Source organism: Psittacula echo (genome assembly GCF_963264785.1).
Source record: "Psittacula echo genome assembly, chromosome: 9".
Classification (NCBI taxonomy): Eukaryota; Metazoa; Chordata; class Aves; order Psittaciformes; family Psittacidae; genus Psittacula; species Psittacula echo.
In genome coordinates this window covers 19,787,013-19,808,542 of record NC_137745.1, presented here as the reverse complement: position 1 = coordinate 19,808,542, position 21,530 = coordinate 19,787,013, and the positions used below count along the sequence as shown (strand labels likewise).

Here is a 21,530-nt window from a genome sequence, read left to right as displayed (position 1 = left end):
CGCGCGAAGCTCCCCACCCCAGCCCTGCGGGGCGTGCGGCCGGGGAGGGTTGCCCCGTATCTCTGTTGGACATCCCCGGGGTGGGATGGGGGGGGACGAGACACGGCGGCGGGGGACAGACTGAGAGAGCGGGACGGGGCAGGGACGGACAGACCGACCGGCAAAGCCGCCGGGGGGCGGGTCGGACGGGCTCCATGCAGGGCTCTGCCCCGCGGCCGGCTCTCCGTCGGGGCACGTAGAAAAGGGGACGCAGGCGGGGGCGCGGGGGCCATGCCGGGGCTATGTACAAAGGGGGGTGCCGGGGCCGCCGCCGCTCAGCCGGTCTGCTCGCTGGGGGGCTCGGCGGCGGCGGCAGCCCCTTCCCCGTTACACGTGGTGGGCTCGGCAGGCGGCGTGCCGGGGGCCTCGGGCTGCGCGGCAGCGGGCGGCGGGCTGGGAGCAGCGGAGCCCGCATTGTCCTTGGCAGCGGCGGCGGCGCGGGCAAGGAGCGAGGCTGGACCCGCAGCCCGGGCCGGAGCCGAAGCCGAGGCCGAAGCCGAGGCCGGGCCAGTCTCCGCCTGCTCGGGCGCCCGCAGCCGTTTCATGAGCGTGGTCACTCGCACCGCTTTCTGCGTGGGGAGAGGCAAGGAGCCGTCGGGCACGGGTGCTCCCCTGCCCCGGGGCCCATCACCGCTGAGTCGGGTTCCCCACCGCAGATGCCTGCTGGGGGCTGCGGGATTCGCTGGGGCTGGGAACCCCCGAGGCTGACAGCCCCGTGCTGGGGGACTGGGGGCGGCTGGGAGGGGAAACTGAGGCACGGGGCGCCCCCACTCACCTTCCACTTGGCCCGGGCGAAGTTCTTCTCGATCTGGGCACAGACGCCGTCCTTGATGTTCTTGTCGGAGGCGGCGTTGCCGGAGATCCTGGGGAGGTGAGGAGGGGTGAGCGGCCCCCCCACCAGCCCCCCCGGTCCCCCGCCTGCCCCCTCCGCCCCTCACCACTCATGGGAGATGGCCTCCTCCGCCGTGATCCGCTGGTCCTGCTCCACCTCCATCAGGCGCGTCACCAGCTCCTTGGCTGAGGGTGAGGAAGTCAGTGCCTGGGGGGAACACTGAGGAACCCCATGTGTTCCCCCCACACCGTGGGGCTCACCCGCCTGCGAGATGTCGTCCCAGTATGGAGGGTCAAACTCATAGTCCCCGGCCAGGATTTTGCGGAAGAGGTTCTTGTCGTGGTTCTCATAGTCTTCCTCCTCTGTCTCTTCATAGAAGGGGGGGTTCCCCGAAAGGCTGGGGGACAGTGTTGGGGGACTCAGCCCCGGTCATGGCCCACAGCCCCCCACAGCCACCCCATCCCTCACCCTGCACTCACAGGATGTACATGATGACACCGATAGCCCAGCAGTCCACCGGCCGCCCGTACCGCTGCCGCCCCACCACCTCTGGAGCTGTGGGGGACAAGAGAGTGGCCCTGCCCTGAGGTCTCCAACCCCCTGGTGCCTCCTCTCCAGGGCAATGGGGAGCAGAGGGACCCACTGGGAGCACTCAGGATTAGCCCCTGGGGTGATGGGGAGAGAATGGGACCCACTGTGAGCACCCAGAATCAATCCCTCGTGTGACAGGGAGCGAGAAAGACTCACTGGGAGCACACAGGATCAGCTCCTGGGGTGATGGGGAGGAGAAGGACACACCAGGGGCACCCAGGATCAGCCCAGGGGTGATGAGCAGCAGAAGGAATCCACTAGGAGCACCCATGACCATTGGGAGGGACCTAATGGGAGCACTCAGGACTGGTCCCCAGGGTAGCGAGGAGAAGCAGGGATTTGCTGGGACTCCAGCCGTGCTGCCTGTCCACGTGGCTCTCACCTACCCAAGTACTCAGGGGTGCCACAGGGCTCCTTGATGAGCCCATTCTCCAGCTTGGCCAGGTGGAAGTCACTGATGACGATCTTGGAGTTCTTCAGGCGGTTATAGTACACCAGGTTCTCCAGCTGCCGGAGCAGGGGCTGTGAGTGCCAGGCTTGGGGGCACACCAGCGCCCATGGGTGCTCCCACCCCACCACCACCGACCTTGAGGTTCCTGTGGACGATCTTGAGTGAGTGCAGGTAGGCGACAGCCTCCAGCACCTGCCGGATGACGTTGCTGGTGTCCTTCTCCGAGTAGTAGCCCTGGTCCAGGATCCAGTCGAAGACCTCCCGGCCAGTGGCCCTGCCAACAGCAGCTCTTCCAAATCCCATCCCCCTGGGGGCAGCCCCAGCCAGCCCCCCTGCACTCCAAACACTTACAGCTCCAGGAAGATGAAATACTCCTTGCGGGTGATGTAGACGTCCACCAGCTGCAGGATGTTGGGGTGCTTCACCCTATGGAGAAACAGGGGCATGGGTGGGGGTCCCTGCTTTGCTCAGCGGCATGGGAGCCAACCACAGTCCCAGCACTGACATTTTGAGGATGATGATTTCGTTTTTGGCTGCCTTCCGCACTTTCCGCCCGTCCCGCTTCAGAAACTTCTTGCAGGTGTACAGCTTCCCTGTTGACTTCTCCTTGGCCCGGAAGATCTCACAGAACTCTTCCCTGTAAGAGCACCCACAGCATCACCCCCCTGGGGAGCCTGAGGTACTCAGGTGGTCCCCGGCCCCATCAGCATCACCCCATCCCACCGGGAAGGGGAGATGCTGCAGGAGTGGAAGGAAGCTGCAGCTAAAATCATCTCCATAGCATAAAGGAAAGAGGGCAGTGAAAAGGAACTGATAGGGAATAATCAAACGTATAGGGAAGGGGAAAATTTGCTGATTAAAAAGCCCCCTCCCCACAGCAGCCAGGGCAAGACCTGCTGCCTGTGCTGGCTGTGCCGAGGTGGAACAGCGGCACACCCCGGCATTAATGTCAGCGCTGCAGTCAGGAAGAGAAAAGGGGAGATGCGCTGGTGCAGGGGGATGCTGCAATAGTTCTGTTCTATTATTAATGGTGCTCCAGCCCATCAGCCAGGCCAGAGCTGCAGGAAGCCCCCGGGGGGGGCCTCAGGGCTGCTCCAACAAAGCCTTTGGCTTTCCAGCTACCCTGGCTATGCCAAAACCCTTGTGGCATCTGCCCTAGGTGCATGGGAGCTGAGACCCATGGGCTTTGGGACAGGCTGCCCAAAGGATGGAGCAGAGCTCTGCCAGCACCCAACAAGATGCCCAGTGTAACCCTGCCAGGCGTGACCCACGGCCACGTGGTCCCAGTGTTTTGGAGGCGAACAGGAAAAATGTTGGTGCATATTTTGGGGTCAAACCGCTCTCAATGAGTCTGAAGGCTCCAGGTTTTGGACTGCTTCCTAGAGGGTCCCCCAGCACAGCAATAGAAGTTGGGGAGAAGCAGCAGCGCTCCACTCCTGCCCCCAAATGCACTTTCTTTTGCTGGAGCAGAGCCCTCCTGCTTCCTGGAGCGCTCGGGGGAGCTGGGATCATGCAGGATTCCTGCAATCCCTGCAAATGTTGGGGGGAGGAGAGAGGGATACAGGGAGCCGCCCGGCTGCAGCTGGCAGCAGCTGCCTTCCTCAGAGGTGGTGGTGAGTGCCCACCCAGCACCCCGAAATTCCGCCCCCCTCAGGTCAGGACATGCAGGTGGTTGGGGTCCCCGAGGCACCGTGGGGCCTGGAAGAGACCAACTCACGTTTTGATGACTTGGCCCAGGTCATATCTGTCGGTCACCTCGGACGGTTGGTTATAATCTTTCTTGTCTCCCAGCGTCACACAGCCAAACGGCATCGCAGGGCCCGGTGCTGGCAGGGCAGGGAGAGACTCTGAGCACCCAGCACCACCAGCCCCTGTAGCTGTACCAATTAACGTGAAGCCTAATGAAGCGCAGCGGCTGCTGGTGCTTCCTTGCCGCCGCTGGCCACCATATGCCCAGCCTCACTGATGTGTGTTCATCCCTGTGGCATCCAGCCGCTCTGCTGGGGCTCGGGCTGCCGGTGGCCGGCCCCTCTGGCCCCTGTTTGCAGATTGCCAATGATTTAAGTAGCCAGGGCTATCGCAGAGCTTGGAGCACCCACTGGGGAGGCAGCAGAGGAGAACAGATCCTTTCTCGTTTCTCAGCCCAGTTTTGCCCCACGTTGATATTTCTTCTTCCACCAGCAGAGCATCGCCACACGACATCACATGTGCAATGAGTTACACCAGCCTCAACTCCCTGTCCCTTAACAGCTGCAGTGGCCCAACCACAGAACCCTGGTTTGGCAGCAGGCAGAACACCAGCCATGGAACACACTGGCTCCTCCAGCCCTTTAGGAAGGACATTTTGCCCTTTGCTTTCCTACCAGGAACCCTTCAAAACCAGATCCCGCTCAGACGCATTCCAACAAAAAAATGGGCCCTATAAAGTAATTTTTTCCACTTTCCCATCCCGTTTCTGGGAGGAAGTTTCAGCAGATGTTCTTTTCTGATGGCTCAGGAGACAGGGCTACCTAGCCCCACTAGCCCCCTTGGAAGGGCCCAAGTGAGGCCCTGCAATGGGATACTGGCACAACGCTGAGAGCACACATCGCCCAATCCTAAAGTTCCTGAACCACCACGCTGTGCTATGCCGGCCTCATCATGTTGTGCCATGGCAGCAATGCCTGGGGCCTGGCGGCGGGGGCCACGGACAGGATGGCAGTGCGGGATGCGGAGCCGGCATCACGGGTACCCAAGCGCCGAGCCTGTTGCTATGGCAATGGGAGCTGGAGATGCAGAAAGCGGCACATCCTTGGGAGGAGGGGGCAGGGATGGGCAGCACCCAGCAGCAGCGCCCGACCCACCTGAGGGTGCACGGCACCATTCCTGCCCCACAGGCCCCAGGAGGAAGGTGATCCTGCCTGCAGCACCCAGGACATGCACCTGAGCACTCCCTAGGGTGACTGACCCCAAACCTGGGTGGGATGTGGGTGCAGTGAGCCAGGGAATGGGGGGATGCTCCCTCCTGCCTCCATCCCTTGGGACTGAGTTGCCTCTGTGTCTGCCTGAGCAATGCTTGCAGGGATGGGTGCTCCCACATCACACGACACCCAGGCACCCTCCTGCCGAAAAGCCCATGTTGGGCAAAAGCACCCATCCCTGTCCCACTAAGGGTGCACCCTGTCCCAAAAGAGAAGCAGAGCACCCATGGGACACCCTTACCCATGCCACAGACTGGCTGAGGCTTTCTAGCCTACGCTCATCACATCCAACAGCCTTCCCAGCAAACATGCCCTGCCTGGCACCTCCATGACCCTGTGCTGCATGACACCAGCTCTGCTGTGCCACCATGCCCAGCAGAGGGGCACAAGAGCTGTCCCGGCAGCCACTGGCATGGTGGCAGGCTCAATGCTGCCAGGGGTAGGGCTGTCCTGTGGGCAGGCTGCCAGCGCCAATGGCGTGATGCCAGGATTAGCCAGGAAGGGGACTCGGGTGAGATGATATATCAGGATTTTATTGCTGTCTCTGCGAGTGATCAGCTAATCTGCGCTCATAAAATTAGTTCCCGTTCATTTAGCAGGGACCCATCCTGCTGGGGCTGAGCACCAGCACCCTTCCTGGTCCCAGGCTGGCTTGAGGGGTGGCTCACTGTACACCAGGTACCCCACAAGGGAGGCTGGCACCCAGCCCCACATCAGGGCCCACACCTGTGCCCCACAGGTGAAAGTACCCCTGCTATGGCAGGGGCACCCAGGCAAACAGTGGGTGAAAGGGGAGTGCTCCCTCCCCGGGGTGCTGGGGGGGGAGGTTGGGTGCTGCACCGGCACCCGCGCACGTCCCCCCCCGCTGAAGCATCTAATTTGGGAGCAAGAAGCAACAGCGGGTGTAAGACAATAGCGGGGAAGTGGGTGGCTGGGTGCGGACGGCACGAAGAGATGACGCAGCCCCGCAGCCCTCACCAGCGGGGCGCCCCAGCCCCCAGAACCCCGGATCTGCCCTACGGCGCGGGTACCACCAGCCGGGCTCCTGCCCCGGCCCCGCTTCCACCTGCAGCCGTCCTAGACGTGTCCGTGTCGGGGGGTCCCCGCTGTCACTCCCCATTCCTCCCAACATCTCTGGTAAAGGATGTACCGGGAAGAGGGAGAAACTGCAGCCGGGCCGAGACTGACCGAAGTGCTGCTGGTGCAGGGGGGAGGCGGGCAGCGGCAGGCGGAGGGGCTGCGCCAGCCGCGCGCTGGCCGCAGGAGCACCAGGGCTGGAGGGGGGAGCCCCGGAATAGTGCGGAGGGGCGGCCCGGGCCGCGCACCGCAGGCGAAGTCTTGGCAGGGGCCGGCTCGGAGTGATGCGGCAGCGGGAAAGGAGCGGGCTGCAGGGAGAGGGGCATGGACCCAGAAGGGGACGCCCGGCGGCGGGGGAGCGGGGCGAGAGTCTCCAGCATCATTCCCCCATCACGGGGCTCTCCGGGCTCCGCGCAGAAGCGGCACGGGGGCGGTGAGCGAGGAGGCGCGAGGGGAGCCGGGCTCCAGGGCGCCCGTCGGGGCTCGGGATCTGCGGGACGCGGGGTGCCGTCGGGGACGGGGCAGCAGCGGGCGGCCGTCGGAGCGCGCACGGAGCCGGACACGGACCGGCCGCGATGTCCCGGGCCACAGCGGAGGGGGTGGGGGTTGCGTGGGGGGCACCCCGAGCCAATAAGCGCCAAGTCCCATCAACGCCCTCACCCAGGTCCTAGCTCCCCTCCCCCCGTCCGCAGCACGGCACGGACCGGCTCTGCTCGGCTCTGTCCCGGGTCGGGGCTGTCCCGGCGCTGCGCCGCGCTCACCTGCACGCCTCTTCGACCGCAAAGGGGGGCCGCGGCCCGGGGCCGCCGCTCGGGGGGGCCGCACGCCCCTCCCTCGCTCCCTCCGCGCGGGGCCGGTGCGGAGCCGAGCAGAGCCGAGTCGAGCCGAGCCGTCGCTCCGTCGCGGCGCGGCCCCGCGCGCCCGGCGCGGCAAGTTGGGGGGGAGGGACCTCGGGGGCCCGCCCCCCGCCGGGAGCCCCGCCCCGCCCCTGACGTCACTGCCAAACTTCGCGCCCCGCCCGTTGGCCGCGGGAGAGGCACCGCGGGAACGGTCACGCGTGGTGATGGAGCGAGTCTCGCAGCGCGGCGGGACAGGGCGGCCGCGGCTCCGGAGCTGCCCCGCAACGCGGGCAGGGCGTAAAACCGGTCAGGGGCACCCCATGGGAGCCCCACCAGCACCCACGTGTGGGGTGCGCCAATACCCGCGAGCCCCCGTGAGGTGGTCAGGTCCCGCTGCTGCCCAGCTGAGTGAGCCAGAGCTGCCTGCGGGTGTCCCCCCAAGCCCGTGGTACTCTCCCCATCCTTTCTGTTTGCCCCAGGAGGTGCTCACCCAAACGGACACTGAGCCTGTGGAGTGCTGGGGCAGCTCTGGTGTCACGATGGGCTTCACTGAGGTGGTGGGGACTGAAGTGAGACACAAAGCACTGAGATGCACCGGGGTCCCCTAGGCTGGGCTGTGACCACCTGCCCCAGATGGGATGGTGCAAGATAGGATGGGGTGGGTGGGATGGGACAGGATAGATGGGAGAGATGGGATGGATGGTGTAGGATGGGATGGGATGGATGGGATGAATGGGGTAGGATAAGGTGGAATGGGATGTTGTGGGATGGATGGGATGGTGTCGGGATGGAATAGGACAGGATGGATGGAGTGGGGTGGGATGAGACAGTCTGGATGAGATGGAACAGGAGTAGGTTATTAGCAGAGCTGAGTGTGGGCTCAGCATGACATATACTATGAAGACACAGGCAGATACATGGTCCTACTTCTGTGCCATGATCCTATGGGAACCAGGCAACTTCCTTTGTCCTCTTTCCACAGTTGTGAGGCCCTACTTGCTCTCCAATGGACAGGGTTTATCCATTCCCCACAGCCCAGGCCAAGGGGAAAAAAGGGGCAAGAAATCAGCCACCCTAATACTGTTAACTCTGCCCACCTCCTGGGCATGGCACCCAGCACAGGGTGGACAGCACAGCCCTGGGGTGCAGCTGGGCCCCCCACCCCTCCCCGCAGTTCCCAGAGCACCTTGCTCCTCATGCAATGCAGCCGCGTGTGTGGAGCCTTCTGCATGGCATCATGCTGTACACTGGCGTTTGTGGCCCATATGGTGCCACTTCTGAGCTGCACCAGCACTCACCTCCCCTTCTGCCCTGCACCCACCAAACCCCAGCTTCCCAAAACCACCTGGTCCTGAGCTGCCACAGAGCCGTATCCTCTCCCCAGCCCCACAACCTTGGGTCAGGCAGACCCATGGGCAGGGGACACCAGGATCCCATCCCTAAAGCTGGCATCTTCCCTCTGCTCACAGAGAGACCAGCCAGCACCCCAAGGTAGACTCAACACAGGGCACCCCCTGCATCTGACCCACTGCAAGCCCCAGGCTCATCGTCACCCGCACTGGGTAATTAACAGCACGTGAGAGCTGGGGAATTAGCAGGGCGCTCTAGTTTGAGCTTCTAATCAAGATTTTAATCACAGCGGCCGGCAGCAGCGCGGCACAGTTATTAATCTCTGCACCTTGCAGGAACCTGGAGTGTAACTCACAATTACCCAGCAGGCACCCGACACGGCTCAGCACTGCCTGACAGCGGCTCGCGACATGAGGGGTGGGATGGGCTCCTCCATACCTCATGACTCCTCCATCCCTCTTGGACACTCTGTCCCCTGTGGCGCCTCCAGCCCCTTCAGCCTGCCTTGTGCCCGGCACCTCCTGGCACCAGCCTCCTGCCATGGCAGAACTGAACCAGGGTTCCATTGCTGCCCTCTGGTTCCCCCCTGGCCCTAGCTCTGGTTCAGATCTCACATCACTCCGTGCCCCGTTTTGGGATGATCAGCTTTGCTGAACCCGCCAGCATTTGTCCTTGCTGTGCCCTGACCCACTGACCTGCTCACCCACTGACCCATGCACCCATCACCACATGCATCCAGTGCTCCATGCACCCAGTGCTCCATGCACCCACCACCCTTCCCACTGGCCCATGGTGAGCCCAGAGCTGGGTTGTTCAGGGTGACTTAACTGGTCTCGAGTGACATTTCCTGTAGGCCTCCTGGCATGAGGGGCTGCTGAGGTGGATCTGCCAAGGCTGGGGACCCTTTGCCTCAGGTGGGGGGAACACAGGATGAGGGACACCTGGCTGTACCTCTCTGCCCCAGACAGCATTGGAGGGGGTCCAAGGCCAGCCTGGCCTGGCAGCCTCATGCCGGGGGACTGCTGCTGAGGTGCAGTGGGGTGCAGCAGGGGGCTGTGCAGCATGTCCGTGACTCAAGCGCCACGCGGCACCACATCCCTGCGTGCTCGCCATCGCCATGGCAACCGTCAGGCAATCAGTGGTAATTGCGTGTGTCGGCCTGGCAACGGGGCCAAATAAACCCCATCCCTCCTTTCGGGGGGCTGGTGGAGGGGGGGAGGGAGGAAATAAAGGGGTGCAGCTGCCAGTTGCCACTCGTGGGTCTTTACTGGGGTCAGCAGCAGTGGGAGTGCACGATGGTGGGGCCGCCCTCCCCATAGGCGTCCCGCGGCACCCATGAGCCCTGGAAGGCGTCGAGGGAAGCGGCCAGTGACCCTCCCAGCCAGGCAGCTACATGGCGGCGTGGAGCGGCCTCGGCGGGGACCCCCAGTTCTGCTGACAGGCGCTGGGGGAGGCCATGCAGCAGCGTGGTGCCCCCTGCCAGCAGCAGAGAGGATGGAGGGCCGCCAGAGGGGCCCCCGCAGCTGCGCAGGCTGTGGGACGCCTGCTCCAGCAGCCCCGGCCCCGGCAGCCCCAGGGCGGTGGGGGCCAGCAGCACCTCGGGGCAGCGGAACCGCTCGTCCTCTTTGAGCAGCCCCGAGGTGCTGGGGGGAGTGACGGGCTGGGGCCTCCCGGCGCCCGGCAGGACGCAGCAACAGGTCTCCTTCAGACGGCACAGGGTGTAAGTGTCGAGATGGACCCCGCGGGACTTCAGCAGCTGGCCCAGGTAGAGGGTGAGGGCATTCCCGGCCACGTCCAGGCGGAAGGTGGCGTGGGGCAGCGCGTAGCCCTCCCGCACCCCTGCCGCGTATGAGGTGCCGGCGCCGGAGCCCACCACCACGCCGGCGGTGCGTCCATAGGAGTATGCGGCGAGCAGGGAGCGGGGCAGCACCAGCATGGCCGGCACCCCGAAGCCCTCGAAGAGCAGCTCGGCCATCTTCTCCCGGTTGGCAATGGGGGAAAGCGGGGCGTCCGTGGCCAGCACGGCCACCTCCTCGGGGCAGACACACAGCTCCTGGTAGAGGATGCGGTGCCACAGCTCCTCCAGCCCGTCCCAGTTGGTGACCACGCCGTGGGTGAGGATGGCGCTGCCCCCAGCGTGGCTGGGCACCACCGACCGCGGCTGCTCGTCCCCAGCCAGCCCGCTCCTTGTGTGGCTTGTTCCCGTGTCAATGACAGCAGCGCACAAAGCCTTGTACCTGTCCATTGACTTGGCCCCCATCGCATCCAGTGCTTGCGCTGTTACCTGGAGCTCTGCCTTGGAGGGAGCTTGGTCGCCATAGCAACTGCCTGCATCACTGTGATGACATAACCCATGGCATCAGGCTTTGGTTCCCCTTCCCACTGGAAGACCTTTGGGGGTCCTTCAGTCTCCCTGGGGCAGTACCTGTGGTTGTAGGGACCAGGGCACAGGGAGGCTGCTCAGGGCAAGGAGTTTCATGTGGGGCTCCTTGCTGAGAGAGAACTGATCTTGAGAGAGAAGACTGGGACCAGCACTGGCACAGGTCCTGATCGGGTGCTGGGATGGAGTGAGCCTCCCTGACTAAGAGTTGTTCCTCTCTTGGGGACAGAAAAAGGAGAAAAGATGTGTCTTATAGGCTGTAAGGCTTCAGGGTGAAGAAAAGATCCCTGGAGCTCAGCAGAGCTGTTTGGGGACCACCAGAGCATCCTGGAGTCCATCAGAGATCCCCAAGGGCTACCAAAGCTCCCCAAAGACCACTGAAGCTCCTCAGAGACCATCAGATGTGCCCCAGGTCCATCAGAGCTCCCCGGGGGGCCAGCAGAGCCCCAGATGAGTGCAGGGGTGCCAGCACGAGGAGGGAGGGGCAGAGGTACGGGGCTGGCAGCAGGACCGGGGTGCCAGGGTGCGGGGCCGGGGTGCGGGCAGCCCCCCCGCGGCTCACAGCCATCATTAGCAAGACCTGCTGGTTTCTATAAACGTCTCGGAGGAGCCGCGGCAGCCGCTCTTCACGCCCGCTCCCCAGCGCCGGCAGCGCTAAAAACAGCTTGGTGCTGCCTGCTGCCTCCTGCCACCTCTCGCCGGCCCGGCTGACGCCGCGACCACCGCTTCGCTCCGACGCTGATTTGACACCATTTTGCCCGTCTCCACTCCAGCCCCCATCCCTGGGTGCGGTGGAGGTGAAAGGGGGACAGGAATGGGTGCACCCATTGCCTGCACCCAGTCCTTGCACCTGCTTTGCCACGAGGGGCTCAGAACCGAGGTGCACGAGGTGCCATCGCAGCAGCACGGGCAAACGCTGTTGCAGCACAGCCCCAGGCGCTGCTGGCAGCGGGTCCGTGCGCGGTTCTGCCCGTGTGCCCGCAGCCTCGCGCGCAGCCACTCATGTTTTATAGATGGCTCCGATTTTAATAATTAATCCCTGCTAACGACAGCACTTTCCCCAAATAAAACATTTAAAGTGCTGTGTGTGCAAGGCGTGCTGCCGGGGTGGGACGCCGGCTGCTCTGCCGCAGCCGGGGTGGCTAGGCACACTGCGACGTGGCACTGCACAGCATGGCATGCCATGGCCACACATGCCCACCACTCAACTGGGTGTTCTACCAACCATGCCCAGCCATGCAGCACCTCAGGGTGCCACTTGAGTGCTCACCCATGCCCAGGCAGCACCACTGAGACACCCCCAAGATGGGAAATGGGTGCTAGATGCCATGTGAGATGCCACCCCGTGGTGTCCCCTGCCTGTCCTCTGTGCTGTAGTGGTATGTGCAGCACCAGCACCGGTCCTGGCTGGCAGCAGGCAGGGGCAGGTAGGGGCAGGCAGGGACAGACAGGGGTAGGCACATGCCAGCCCATGGCGTTGAAGGCCTGGCGCTTGCTCCTCACTTCCCGCAGCATAATTAGGGGAGGATAAATGCGTATTAGCATGAAATCTGTCATCTCCACTAGCACATTTGGGGGGACACACACATGACAGCCTGAGGCGGGCGCCCTCCTCAAAGCACGTCACCATCACCACCATGCGAGCCTTGTCAGCTGACGAGCAGCTCACTGCGCCACCCCACCACAGGCACTGACAGCCCTGTCACACTGGGAGCCCCTGGGGCTGCCCCACCGTGCCGCAAGACAGTGGGATAGGCATCCATCTGCCACCCAAACACAGCCACCCTGCCCCATGCTGAGGGGGGTAACACTGAGGTGCCTGTCCATGTGTCTGTCTGTCCATCCGTCCATCCATTCCTGCATTCCATCTGGCACCTAGCATCCCCCAGCACTTCCCGGTTTTGATTCAGCCCGTTCAGCCATGCGGTGCTGGGCCCTTTCCGTTGCTACAGCAACTCAGCAGCGCAGCCGAAATGGTGCTGCTTGGCCTTGAGTGAGCACCCACACTAGGTCAGGAGAGCAGCACGGCCCCACTGCAGGGAAACTGAGGCACTGTCCCAGAACTGCGGGATGCTGGGATCCAGCCACACTAAATATATCCCTGCGGGAGCGGCGACAAAGTTGTGCAGGTGTGAGACACAGGTGGAGACGGACAGCTTGGCTGATAGGAGCTGACGCGGCCCCGGGCTCCGGCACCACCTAATGAGCAGCCGAGGAGGGTTTGTTTAAAGCCAGTGCTGGCTGCAGGACCCCCACGGCTGGACACGGACCAGGAAGCAGAGCTGCTCATGGCCGTGGGGCTGGGGCACATTTCAGCATCCCCTGCACATTCACCCATCCTCACACCCTGCCCTCATCCCCTGCCCCAAGCACTGGATGTGCACTCAGGGGAGCGATGCCCATCACCAGTGGCTTCCTCTTTTCCAGTGTCTCATTCTAGGGGATTCTTGCCCCAGACTTGGAGTGGAGAGGATCTCCTTGTCAGTGAGCTCCTCGCAGATGGGAAGTCTGCCACCATTGCCAGCAAAAGGAGCAAAGTCCGGTGGTGGGATCAGTGGGGGCTCAGTTGCTCTCCCTGCTCCCGGGCAGTGCCTGGCACAAGCTGCACCATCCCCTGCACAGGCAGCAGTTAAAGCAATTAGGGTGTAATTACGTGAGACTGGTAATGACACTTGGTCATTAGGCAGGAACCCCCAAGCCTGATCCAGTGTGCCCCACCGTGACCCTGTGCAGGCAGGCAGGGTGGGTAACTGGTACTGGGTACCACTCTGGGCTGAGTACCACTACATCTGCCACCAGATAGCATGTCCTGGGCACTGTGGCACCTCTATGCCATGGATGCTGTAATCCCGTACCCTCAGCTTTGTGACTCCAGCAGCACAGTGATCCCACAGCCAGCCACCTGTTGTCTCAAGGACACCCTCATCCCGTTCCCACGCACCCATCATGCTGTGATCCCAGGGTCACCATGACCCACACCTTGGGCAGTGTGATCCGAGGGGCACCGTCACCCCAAGCCCAGGCGTATGGTGCTGTACCCGTGAGATGCCACATCACCACCACAGCCCCCAGCCACCCAGGTAAGGAGGCAGAGGTGAGGGGCACAGTTGGCACCCGCTGCTCTTTGGGATCACCAGCAAGCGGGGCTACAGGCTCCGGCCAGAGGGACTTTAAGGAAAATCCTTTAGCTTGGTGTCTCCCTGGGTGCCCCCCTAAGCACAGGGGCTGTTGGTCCCAGGGGTGCATAGGGTAGCCCCAGCATGGTGGGCACCAGGGGATAGGGTCCGAGGTGGCCACACCAGCACCAGTGTGCAGGTGCCCTCCCATGGCTGGTACAGGAACAGTAGGTGCCCCCTGCGAGGTGAGCCCCCTCCTCCCAGGGGGACAGGGGTGCTGCCAGCCCAGGCACGGTCCCCCCAGAGACACAGCCCCAGCCCTTGGTAAAAACAGAAGTAGGTTTTAATGAGCCATTCCAGCAGCCAAGGGGCTGGAAACACCAAGGCACCCATAGGTGGGCCAGGTCACTCTATGGCACCTGCCGGGGCCCCACAGCAGAGGCTCACTATTGTGGGGCTGAGCCTGGGACCACACAGCACCCAGCCACGGTGGGGCTGAGCCCCCAGCACCCAGCCAGTGCAGGACAGAGCCCCATGGCACCCTGTGTTGTAGGGCCAAGTCTGCGGAGCACCCAGTAAGGTCCGGGTGTGAGCCATGGGAGAGCACCCCACAGCACTCAGCTGCCTCTCAGCACCCATCCCATAGGGAGAGTGCCTTGTAGCACCCGGCTGCACGCTGCATCCCTCCTAGGGCAAGCGTGCCCATAGTGCATGGGGATCCAGTGGTCCTCACAGTGCAGAGCAGTCCATCAAAACACGGCTGTCCCCTTCTCTTCTTCGTCCTCTTCCTCTTCCTCATCCTCTTTGTCCTCCTCCTCATTATCCTCATCCTCATCTTCACCATCAGGCAACAGCCCCAGAGGGGCAGGAGGGAAGGGGGGGCCATGCTCCAGGTTGACATAGGTGACAGCCAGGTTGACATAGAGCTCACCCTCCAGCGCGGCCAAGACACGCTCCAGCTCACCCACCAGCCCGGTGAAGGACGGTCTCTCCTCTGGCGCTGGTGCCCAGCAGCTCAGCATCACCTCATACCTGTCCCAACACGGCTGTCAGCACCAGAGCCCCCTGGGACCCCCCCACCCCACCCTGCGCACCCCAGCTCCACTCACAGGGTATCGGGGCAGTGCTGGGGCTGTGGCAGGCGTCTCCCCCGCTGCAGGTAGCGGGTCATGTCGTAAGGGTCCACCCCGGGGTACGGTGATGCTCCCCGTGTCAGCAGCTCCCACATGAGCACCCCGAAGGACCACTGCCGGGCAGAGAGCTGCCATTGAGGGGGGGAGGTACGGTGGGGATGGGGACAGGGAGGGGGGTCGTGCCTACCACATCCGACTTGGTGGTGAACTTTTGGGTCTGGAGGCTCTCCAGTGCCATCCACTTGACAGGGAGCTTGGCATGGCGGTGCCGCCGGACGCTGTAGTACTCCTTGCCAAACACGTCCCGTGCCAGCCCGAAGTCAGCCACCTTCACTGTCAGTGTCTCGTCCAGCCTGTGGGACACCAGTTTTGGGTGGGGAGAGACACCGGGCAGCATGCCTCATACCCACCCCCAGGTCCATGGGGTGACTCCATGTCTGAGGCTGGTGGGCATGGCTAAACTCACATGCAGTTCCTGGCTGCCAGGTCCCGATGCACAAACTTCTTCTGGGCCAGGTACTCCATGCCCAGGGCCACCTGAAGCCCAAAGCCGATGAGCTCCTTCACTGTGGGGCTCTGTGGGGTGGGAGCAGTGAGTGGGGACACCTTGGTCCCACACCACCACCCCCCCCACCTGCAGGGTACCCCCATACCTGCTCCTGTGCACGGATAAAGTGGCGCAGGTCCCCATGGCGCATGTAGGGCAGGACAACGAGGGGCAGCCCGTGGCGGGGCAGGCAAACCCCCAGCAGCGAGAGCACCTGCGGGTGGTGGAAGCTCTTCATGAGGATGCCCTCGCGCAGGAACTCCTCCACCTCCTCCACGTCCGTGATGCCTGTTGAGAGCTGAGCTGTAGAGTGCTGCAGCCAAGCCGTGCCGTGCCGCGGGGCCGTGCCGAGGCAGCGGGTGCTACTCACGGTGCAGGGACTTGACAGCACAGTGGAGGTCCCCCAGCAGTGGGTCCGAGTAGGTGCCATGGTAGACGCTGCCAAAGTGTCCTGCAGGGACAGGCAGCGTAAAGGTGGCACTTCACACAGTGAGTGGGCAATGCCACAGCCAAATTCATAGAATCATAGAATCATAATATCCCAGACTGGTTTGGGTTGGAAGGGACCTTAAAGCTCATCCAGTCCCAACCCCTGCCACGGGCAGGGACACCTTCCACTAGAGCAGGTTGCTCCAAGCCCTGTCCAACCTGGCCTTGGACACTGCCAGGGATGGGGCAGGCACAGTTCCCCTGGGCAAACTGAGGCATTGCGTCACCTTTGCCGATGACCTGGTGGCGGTGGGTGACGAGCCGCTCCTCGGGGATGAGGATGTCCTTCACTTCCTCCAGGAGCTCTGGCCGCAGGTCCTCCAGGCAGCAGGATGTGGCCCTGAGCAGGGGCACGGGGGAGCCGCCGGCCGCCACACCAGCACCAGCAGTGGTACCAGCACCGGTGAATCGTGCCCGAGGCAGTGCTGGGCCGGGACTGCCTGCTGTGGGCAGCACTGCTGGGACAGGCAGGGTGAGGGCTGGGCAGGCACCCAGCACCCCAGCACTCCTGCCGGTGTCACCCACTTACCCAGCACCTCCCTGTAGTCGATGCCAGGGCGCTGGGTGGTGGCGGGGGGGTCTCTGCGGCTGGGCTGCACCAGCAGCTCCAGGTTCTCCGTCCCTGCAGGCAGCAGTGGGGTGGGTGGTAGGATGCAGGCAAGGGCCGGGGGGCAGCGGGGTGCCCGGGGAGCACAGCACTCACCCCTTCTCTTCCTCCAGTGCCAGCGGAGCAGCACGGCAGCCAGGATGCCGCAGACCAGGAAGGTGACACTGATGCCCAGGGCCAGGCTGGAGGCCAGGTCCAGCGAGACGGTGGGGGACAGCACCCAGCCCAGCGCCTTGCAGGCACTGTTCACACAGATCTGGGGGAGCAGGGGCTCATCAGGGCCGGGATGGGGGACGCTGGGGGGGGTGGCCCACCCGGGGGGTGCCTACCTCCACGGGGGCCCCGGCTGGGGGCAGGCGCAGCTCGCGGGGTAGGCGGCACGTCACCTCGTTCTTCAGCACGTTGGGGTGGCAGTCCCGGCCCCCCACTGTCATGGTGATGTTCATGCAGGCGGCCACTGCATCCAGCCCCAGTTGCTGCCCAGACACAGCACCCTGAGCCTGGGGGTCTTGGCAGTGGGTTCCCCCCCCCCGGACTCACCCCACTGCCCCACATACGTGCACTTCGATCTCATCGTCACCAGGCTTGAGCTGGAGACGCCCACCCTCCTGCTCCAAGGGGAAGACCTTGGGCTGGGGGTAGTAGAGGAGGTGGAAGAGCCAGCGGCCAGTGGCACCATCCAGCAGCACGCTCAGGTTCCCCGGTGTCATCTCCACCTTGCTCTCAAAACGGAATGCAGGGCTGCGGCACAGCACCTGCGCCGGTGACAGCGGGCTCTCGCACTCCTGTGGGCAGAAGAATGCTGGCACCAGTGTGGCACAGGCACTGGGGTGGCAGGGCATGGACGGGGTTGACGGTCTCCTGCCCTGGTGCTTACTGTGGGTTTGGTCTTCACACCGTTGGCTTCAAAGCGGATCTTGGCACGATACACCGAGTCCAGGTGGGTGCCGATGATGGTGAGCATCGAGCCCCTACAGCGGACAGGGATCAGGGCTTTGGGGTGCACATAGTCCCCAGAGGGCATGCAGTCCCCCAGAGCAGATGGTCCCTGGGGTGCATGTGGTCCCCATCACCTCACCCAGCCCGTCCAGGATGGTGGGAAGGCCGGGCAGGGAATGCAGCCCAGCACTCACTCGTAGCTGCAGCTGGGAACAATAGCCGAAACAGAGGGGTCAGGGCGGTATTCAAAGGGCTGGGGTGCCAGGAACTCCTCCCCATCAATCCACAGGGACACCTGGGCTGCACCCAGACCTCCGGCAGCGGGAGTCGTGCACCGAATGGCCCCATCACCCTGCCTGGGGACACGGCGGCTGTGGCTGGGGGGGACAGCAGGGCTGCAGAGGGGTCCCTGTGCCAGGGATCGCACTGCACCCGCAGGGATGGGGCAGGGGTGTACCTGGGCTGTCCGGCCAGGGGGCATGTGGAGCCATTGACCATCACCCGCCAGCTGCTCCCTGCCAAGAGGTGGGTGCCATAGAGCGAGAGGAGGGTGCCACCCCCCTGGGGGCCGAACAGGGGGTGCAGGGCATTGACACGGGGCTCCTGTGCAGAAATGGGGTCGTTGGGGTGGGAGGTGAGCCAACCCCCGACCCCAAACCCTGCCAGGAGGCGGCCGGCCCACATTGGGGTAACGGCCAGAGCGAGGCCATACCACGAAAAGGAAGCCCCCGAGGGTGGCAGAGCCATGGACATGGAAACCAGGGAAGCCAGAGGGTCCAGTGGGTTCCTCCACAGTGAGCACCACATCAGCAGGGCCCCCTGCTGCTGTCGGGCCCCCCGGCTGCAGCTCACACACCAGCACATCCACAAAGTCTTTACGGTGGGAGGTGGGCAGGGGTCTGTGGGGCAGTGATGGGGAGTCAGCCCCAGGCTGGGGTCAGCCCCAGACCCCTCTGCTGCTGCTCCCTGCCCCGGCACCACCACAGACCTGTGGCTCTTGCTCTCCTCTGGCAGCACAGTGCAGCCTCGCTGTCCCACCACCACCCGGCAGGTTCCGGAGGGGCTGCGGCAGGGGTCGGGGTCCGGGCGGGAGCGGAAGGTCATTCCACACAGTGTCACCCGTGTCCGGCCCTGCAGCGGGGCACTTCGAGGGTGGAACTGTGGGAGAGGAATCAGCGTCACCCTGAGCCCCGAGTACCCGGTGATGGTTGGGCTGCCCCATTTGCCACCTCCCTCCCATCCAAGCACCCAGGAGATGCAGGAGCAGGGGGATGGTGGCGCAGACCTACGTCAGTGAGGACAGGCGGGCAGCTGTCCTGGACCCACTGCCCCTGGCACTCGTGGTGGCGCGTGCAGCCATCGCCGCACCAGCCGCAGCCCATGAAGCGTTCGGCACGGAGGCAGCGCTGGCACGTGGAGAAGTGGCGGCAGCCGGGGCCGGTGATGTTCAGGCGCCACACCTGGGGACAGAGAGCGGAAGTGAGCAGGGCCCATGGGGCTTGCCACCCACCCCACACTGCCCGCACCCCACACTCACCTTGGTGCCGGCAGCGAAGAACAACGAGTGGCTCTGCAGCCCCATGGCGCCCCGCACCGGCCCCGGCTCCCCCAGGGAGAAGTTGGCCAAGGTGAGGAGGTAGGAGCTGGAGCGCTGGAGCACCATCTGCAGCGGGGCAGAGCGGGGGGCTGAGCGCACCCCACACCCTGCCAGGACCCCCAGCCCACCCAGCCCCCCCATCCCACCTGGAATACCCGTCCCTCTGCTGTGCCCAGGTGAGCCACGGTGACATTCCCCAGCGCGGTGACGAAGATGGAGGTGAGGAGGACGCCAGCCAGCTGCCCGTTGAACAGGTCCACCTTATGGGAGGCGGCGGGGACGAGGGTGGGCTTGTCCCAACAGCTGGTGTTGACCACTGGTGCTGAGAGGTTTACCTGAGGCAGAGCATGGGGTGGGTGCCTTGAAGCCTGCCCGGGTGCCCCAATCCCCCCATGGCCTCGCGGGTGAGCACCAGCTCCGGGCACAGGACGCTTTAGGGACAGCCGATTGCCCAAACTCCCTCCAGGCGGGGAATATTTTTGGGGAAAAGCACATTCTCGGCCCCTCCCGCAACCCCCGCGCAGCGTCAGATCCTGCCCTCCCCTCCCGACACATCTGGATGTGGTTATCACTGCCGGCACCGCAGCGCAGACACCCCGAGTCCAGCCCTCGCCCTTTCCAACCCCTGGAGCTCGGCAAGGGGCCAGGGTCCTTACTGGTCCCTCACCGGTTGTGGGGCTGGGAGTGCCCCCTGGCACGCCCTGCTGCCGGTGTGAGTCAGCGGCAGTGAGCCCTGTGCGGTAAGCGGAGGGGATTTGGCTGCACCTTGCCCTGTGCCTGGCTGGGAACACCAAAACTTGTGTCACGGGCTCTCACTGGGACCCCGCCTGCAGAGGGGACCCTGGGGGCTCCTGCCTGTGCCTATCCCGGCTGTGCCAGGGCTTGTACCTGGGACACAGCGTTCCCGCCCAGCGGCTGCAGCGGAGGAGAAACCCTGGTGACTAATCCTGCTTCCGCCTGTGCTTTATTTGCCCAGTGAAGGCTGCGGCCCTGGGGCTGGGGGGGGGGGGCAAGGCGGGAGCGGCCCTAGGAGCACCAGAGCCCTGCGGCTTCCCCCGCATATATAAACACCGTGGAGAGGGTGTCCATCAACAGCCCAGTGTGGGGACAGTGACTGCAGGGGCTCCCTTGGGAAGCCGCACTAAGGAAAGGGATGCACGGCAAGCAACTGTGCACTCATGTGCCAGGTTGTGTGTCTGTAGCACCCAGCCTGGGCGAGCACAGGGTGCCTGGGGTGGGGACACAATTGGATCCCTGCCTCCTCAGTGCTTCCCAGCATTCCAAATCCACCTCCCCGCATCCCAGCTGACCCCCAGCCTCCCCGGGATGGATGCGGTGCATGGCAGAGGACTCACGCTGTGCGGGCAGTACTCCACCGGCTGGAAGAAGCTGAGCCCCCGCAGCAGAGGCTGGTGCCCGGTGCCACAGCACTTCTCCATGCCCTCCTCCATGGCCTGGTTGAGGAGATGCAGGGGGAAGGCACAGACAGCCGAGTTCGCTTGCGGCATCCAGCTCTCCATGCGGCTCTCGGCAAAGGCACCAAAGAGCACGGTGTCGGTGTCGTTGATGCCGAGGTCTCGGGCCAGGCGTGCGCCGGGGCGGGCAGCATGCGCTGCCTGCAGCACGTTGTAGGCGACGTCCCGCTCAGCACCCTCCTCACCACTGCGCCTCCGCCGCCGCTTGGACTCGAAGCGGCAGTCAAGGACGAGCTCACGGTAGCGGCGGAGGTCGCGCTCATGGGTGCTGAGCCGTGCCAGGCGCGTGTGGTACGTCCCCAAGCCTGGCCGCTCCGGCTGCACCATCAGGAAGTAGACGTGGTCCCCATCCGCAAAGGAGTGCACGTAGTGGATGGTGTAGTTGTCCCGGTACTGCGGCAGCACCGTCAGCCACTGGAAGTCATCTGAAAACCCATCCAAGGTGCCCTTCAGCCTGCGGACAGACACCGATTGCGGGCTGTACTGTGCTGCCACGCTGCTGTTGATGGTGGAGCCGAGGTAGAAGAAAGAAGCGTAGGAAGTGGCCACCACGGTGGCACTGGTCCCCAGGGGGCTGGCCACGCAGTCAGGGCAGGATGCGGGGCTGTTTCCTATGGCTGAATACAGGCAGTGCGTGGCTGCGATGGCCACCTCGCCATTCCGCACCTCCAGCTGGTGCTGGTAGCACAGCCCGTGCCATGCCGTGCCACAGCTGTACAGCCATGGCTCCAGTGGGTCCAGCAGCAGCAGGATGTTGTCTGTGTCCTCAGGGCTGTTCACAGCAGCCGGGCACAGGTGGCAGATCTCACATTCAGCGCTGCCCACAGGGCCGGTGATGAGGACGGAGAGAAGGCGCAGCTCAGGGCTCACCAGCAGGATGCGGTTGCGGACGGCCACGAAGATGGCGGCCGGGCCAGTGGGGTCGGTGAAGATGGCGACGTTCTGCACGGGGCTGCCAGTGTCGAGGTTGGGCAGCGTGTAGGGGACAGAGAAGTTCCTGGTGGAGCTGTAAGGGATGCGGGGACACTGCCAGGCGCCAGCACCCAGCGAGGCCAGGGTGAGCACCAGCAAGAGACATGTGCACCACAACAGCCCCATGCTGTGCAGT

General features: G+C 64.1%; 3 protein-coding genes across 3 annotated transcripts; all 3 read right to left on the bottom strand.

The window, feature by feature from the left end:
• Positions 1-314: 314 nt before the first annotated feature.
• Positions 315-3,725, bottom strand: CAMKV (CaM kinase like vesicle associated; the record flags this gene model as incomplete). The annotated part of the gene is made up of 10 exons (XM_080625165.1): positions 315-608; positions 815-902; positions 978-1,056; positions 1,132-1,268; positions 1,351-1,426; positions 1,849-1,969; positions 2,049-2,187; positions 2,265-2,339; positions 2,419-2,550; positions 3,631-3,725. The coding sequence occupies 10 exons, from the start codon at positions 3,723-3,725 to the stop codon at positions 315-317; spliced, it is 1,236 nt and encodes a 411-aa protein (XP_080481291.1).
• A 5,687-nt stretch (positions 3,726-9,412) lies between these two features.
• On the bottom strand, positions 9,413-10,399 carry LOC308224862 (actin, cytoskeletal 1-like; the record flags this gene model as incomplete). Its single annotated transcript, XM_080625164.1, has 1 exon — positions 9,413-10,399. One exon carries the CDS (start codon positions 10,397-10,399, stop codon positions 9,413-9,415), a length of 987 nt encoding a protein of 328 aa, XP_080481290.1.
• A 3,985-nt stretch (positions 10,400-14,384) lies between these two features.
• On the bottom strand, positions 14,385-21,520 carry MST1R (macrophage stimulating 1 receptor; the record flags this gene model as incomplete). The annotated part of the gene is made up of 20 exons (XM_080625163.1): positions 14,385-14,667; positions 14,745-14,881; positions 14,956-15,121; positions 15,235-15,344; positions 15,422-15,603; positions 15,686-15,766; positions 16,032-16,259; positions 16,334-16,426; positions 16,508-16,667; positions 16,741-16,887; positions 16,969-17,196; positions 17,289-17,382; positions 17,545-17,706; positions 17,808-17,953; positions 18,063-18,249; positions 18,339-18,508; positions 18,640-18,810; positions 18,888-19,013; positions 19,094-19,282; positions 20,303-21,520. The coding sequence occupies 20 exons, from the start codon at positions 21,518-21,520 to the stop codon at positions 14,385-14,387; spliced, it is 4,278 nt and encodes a 1,425-aa protein (XP_080481289.1).
• Positions 21,521-21,530: the final 10 nt, after the last annotated feature.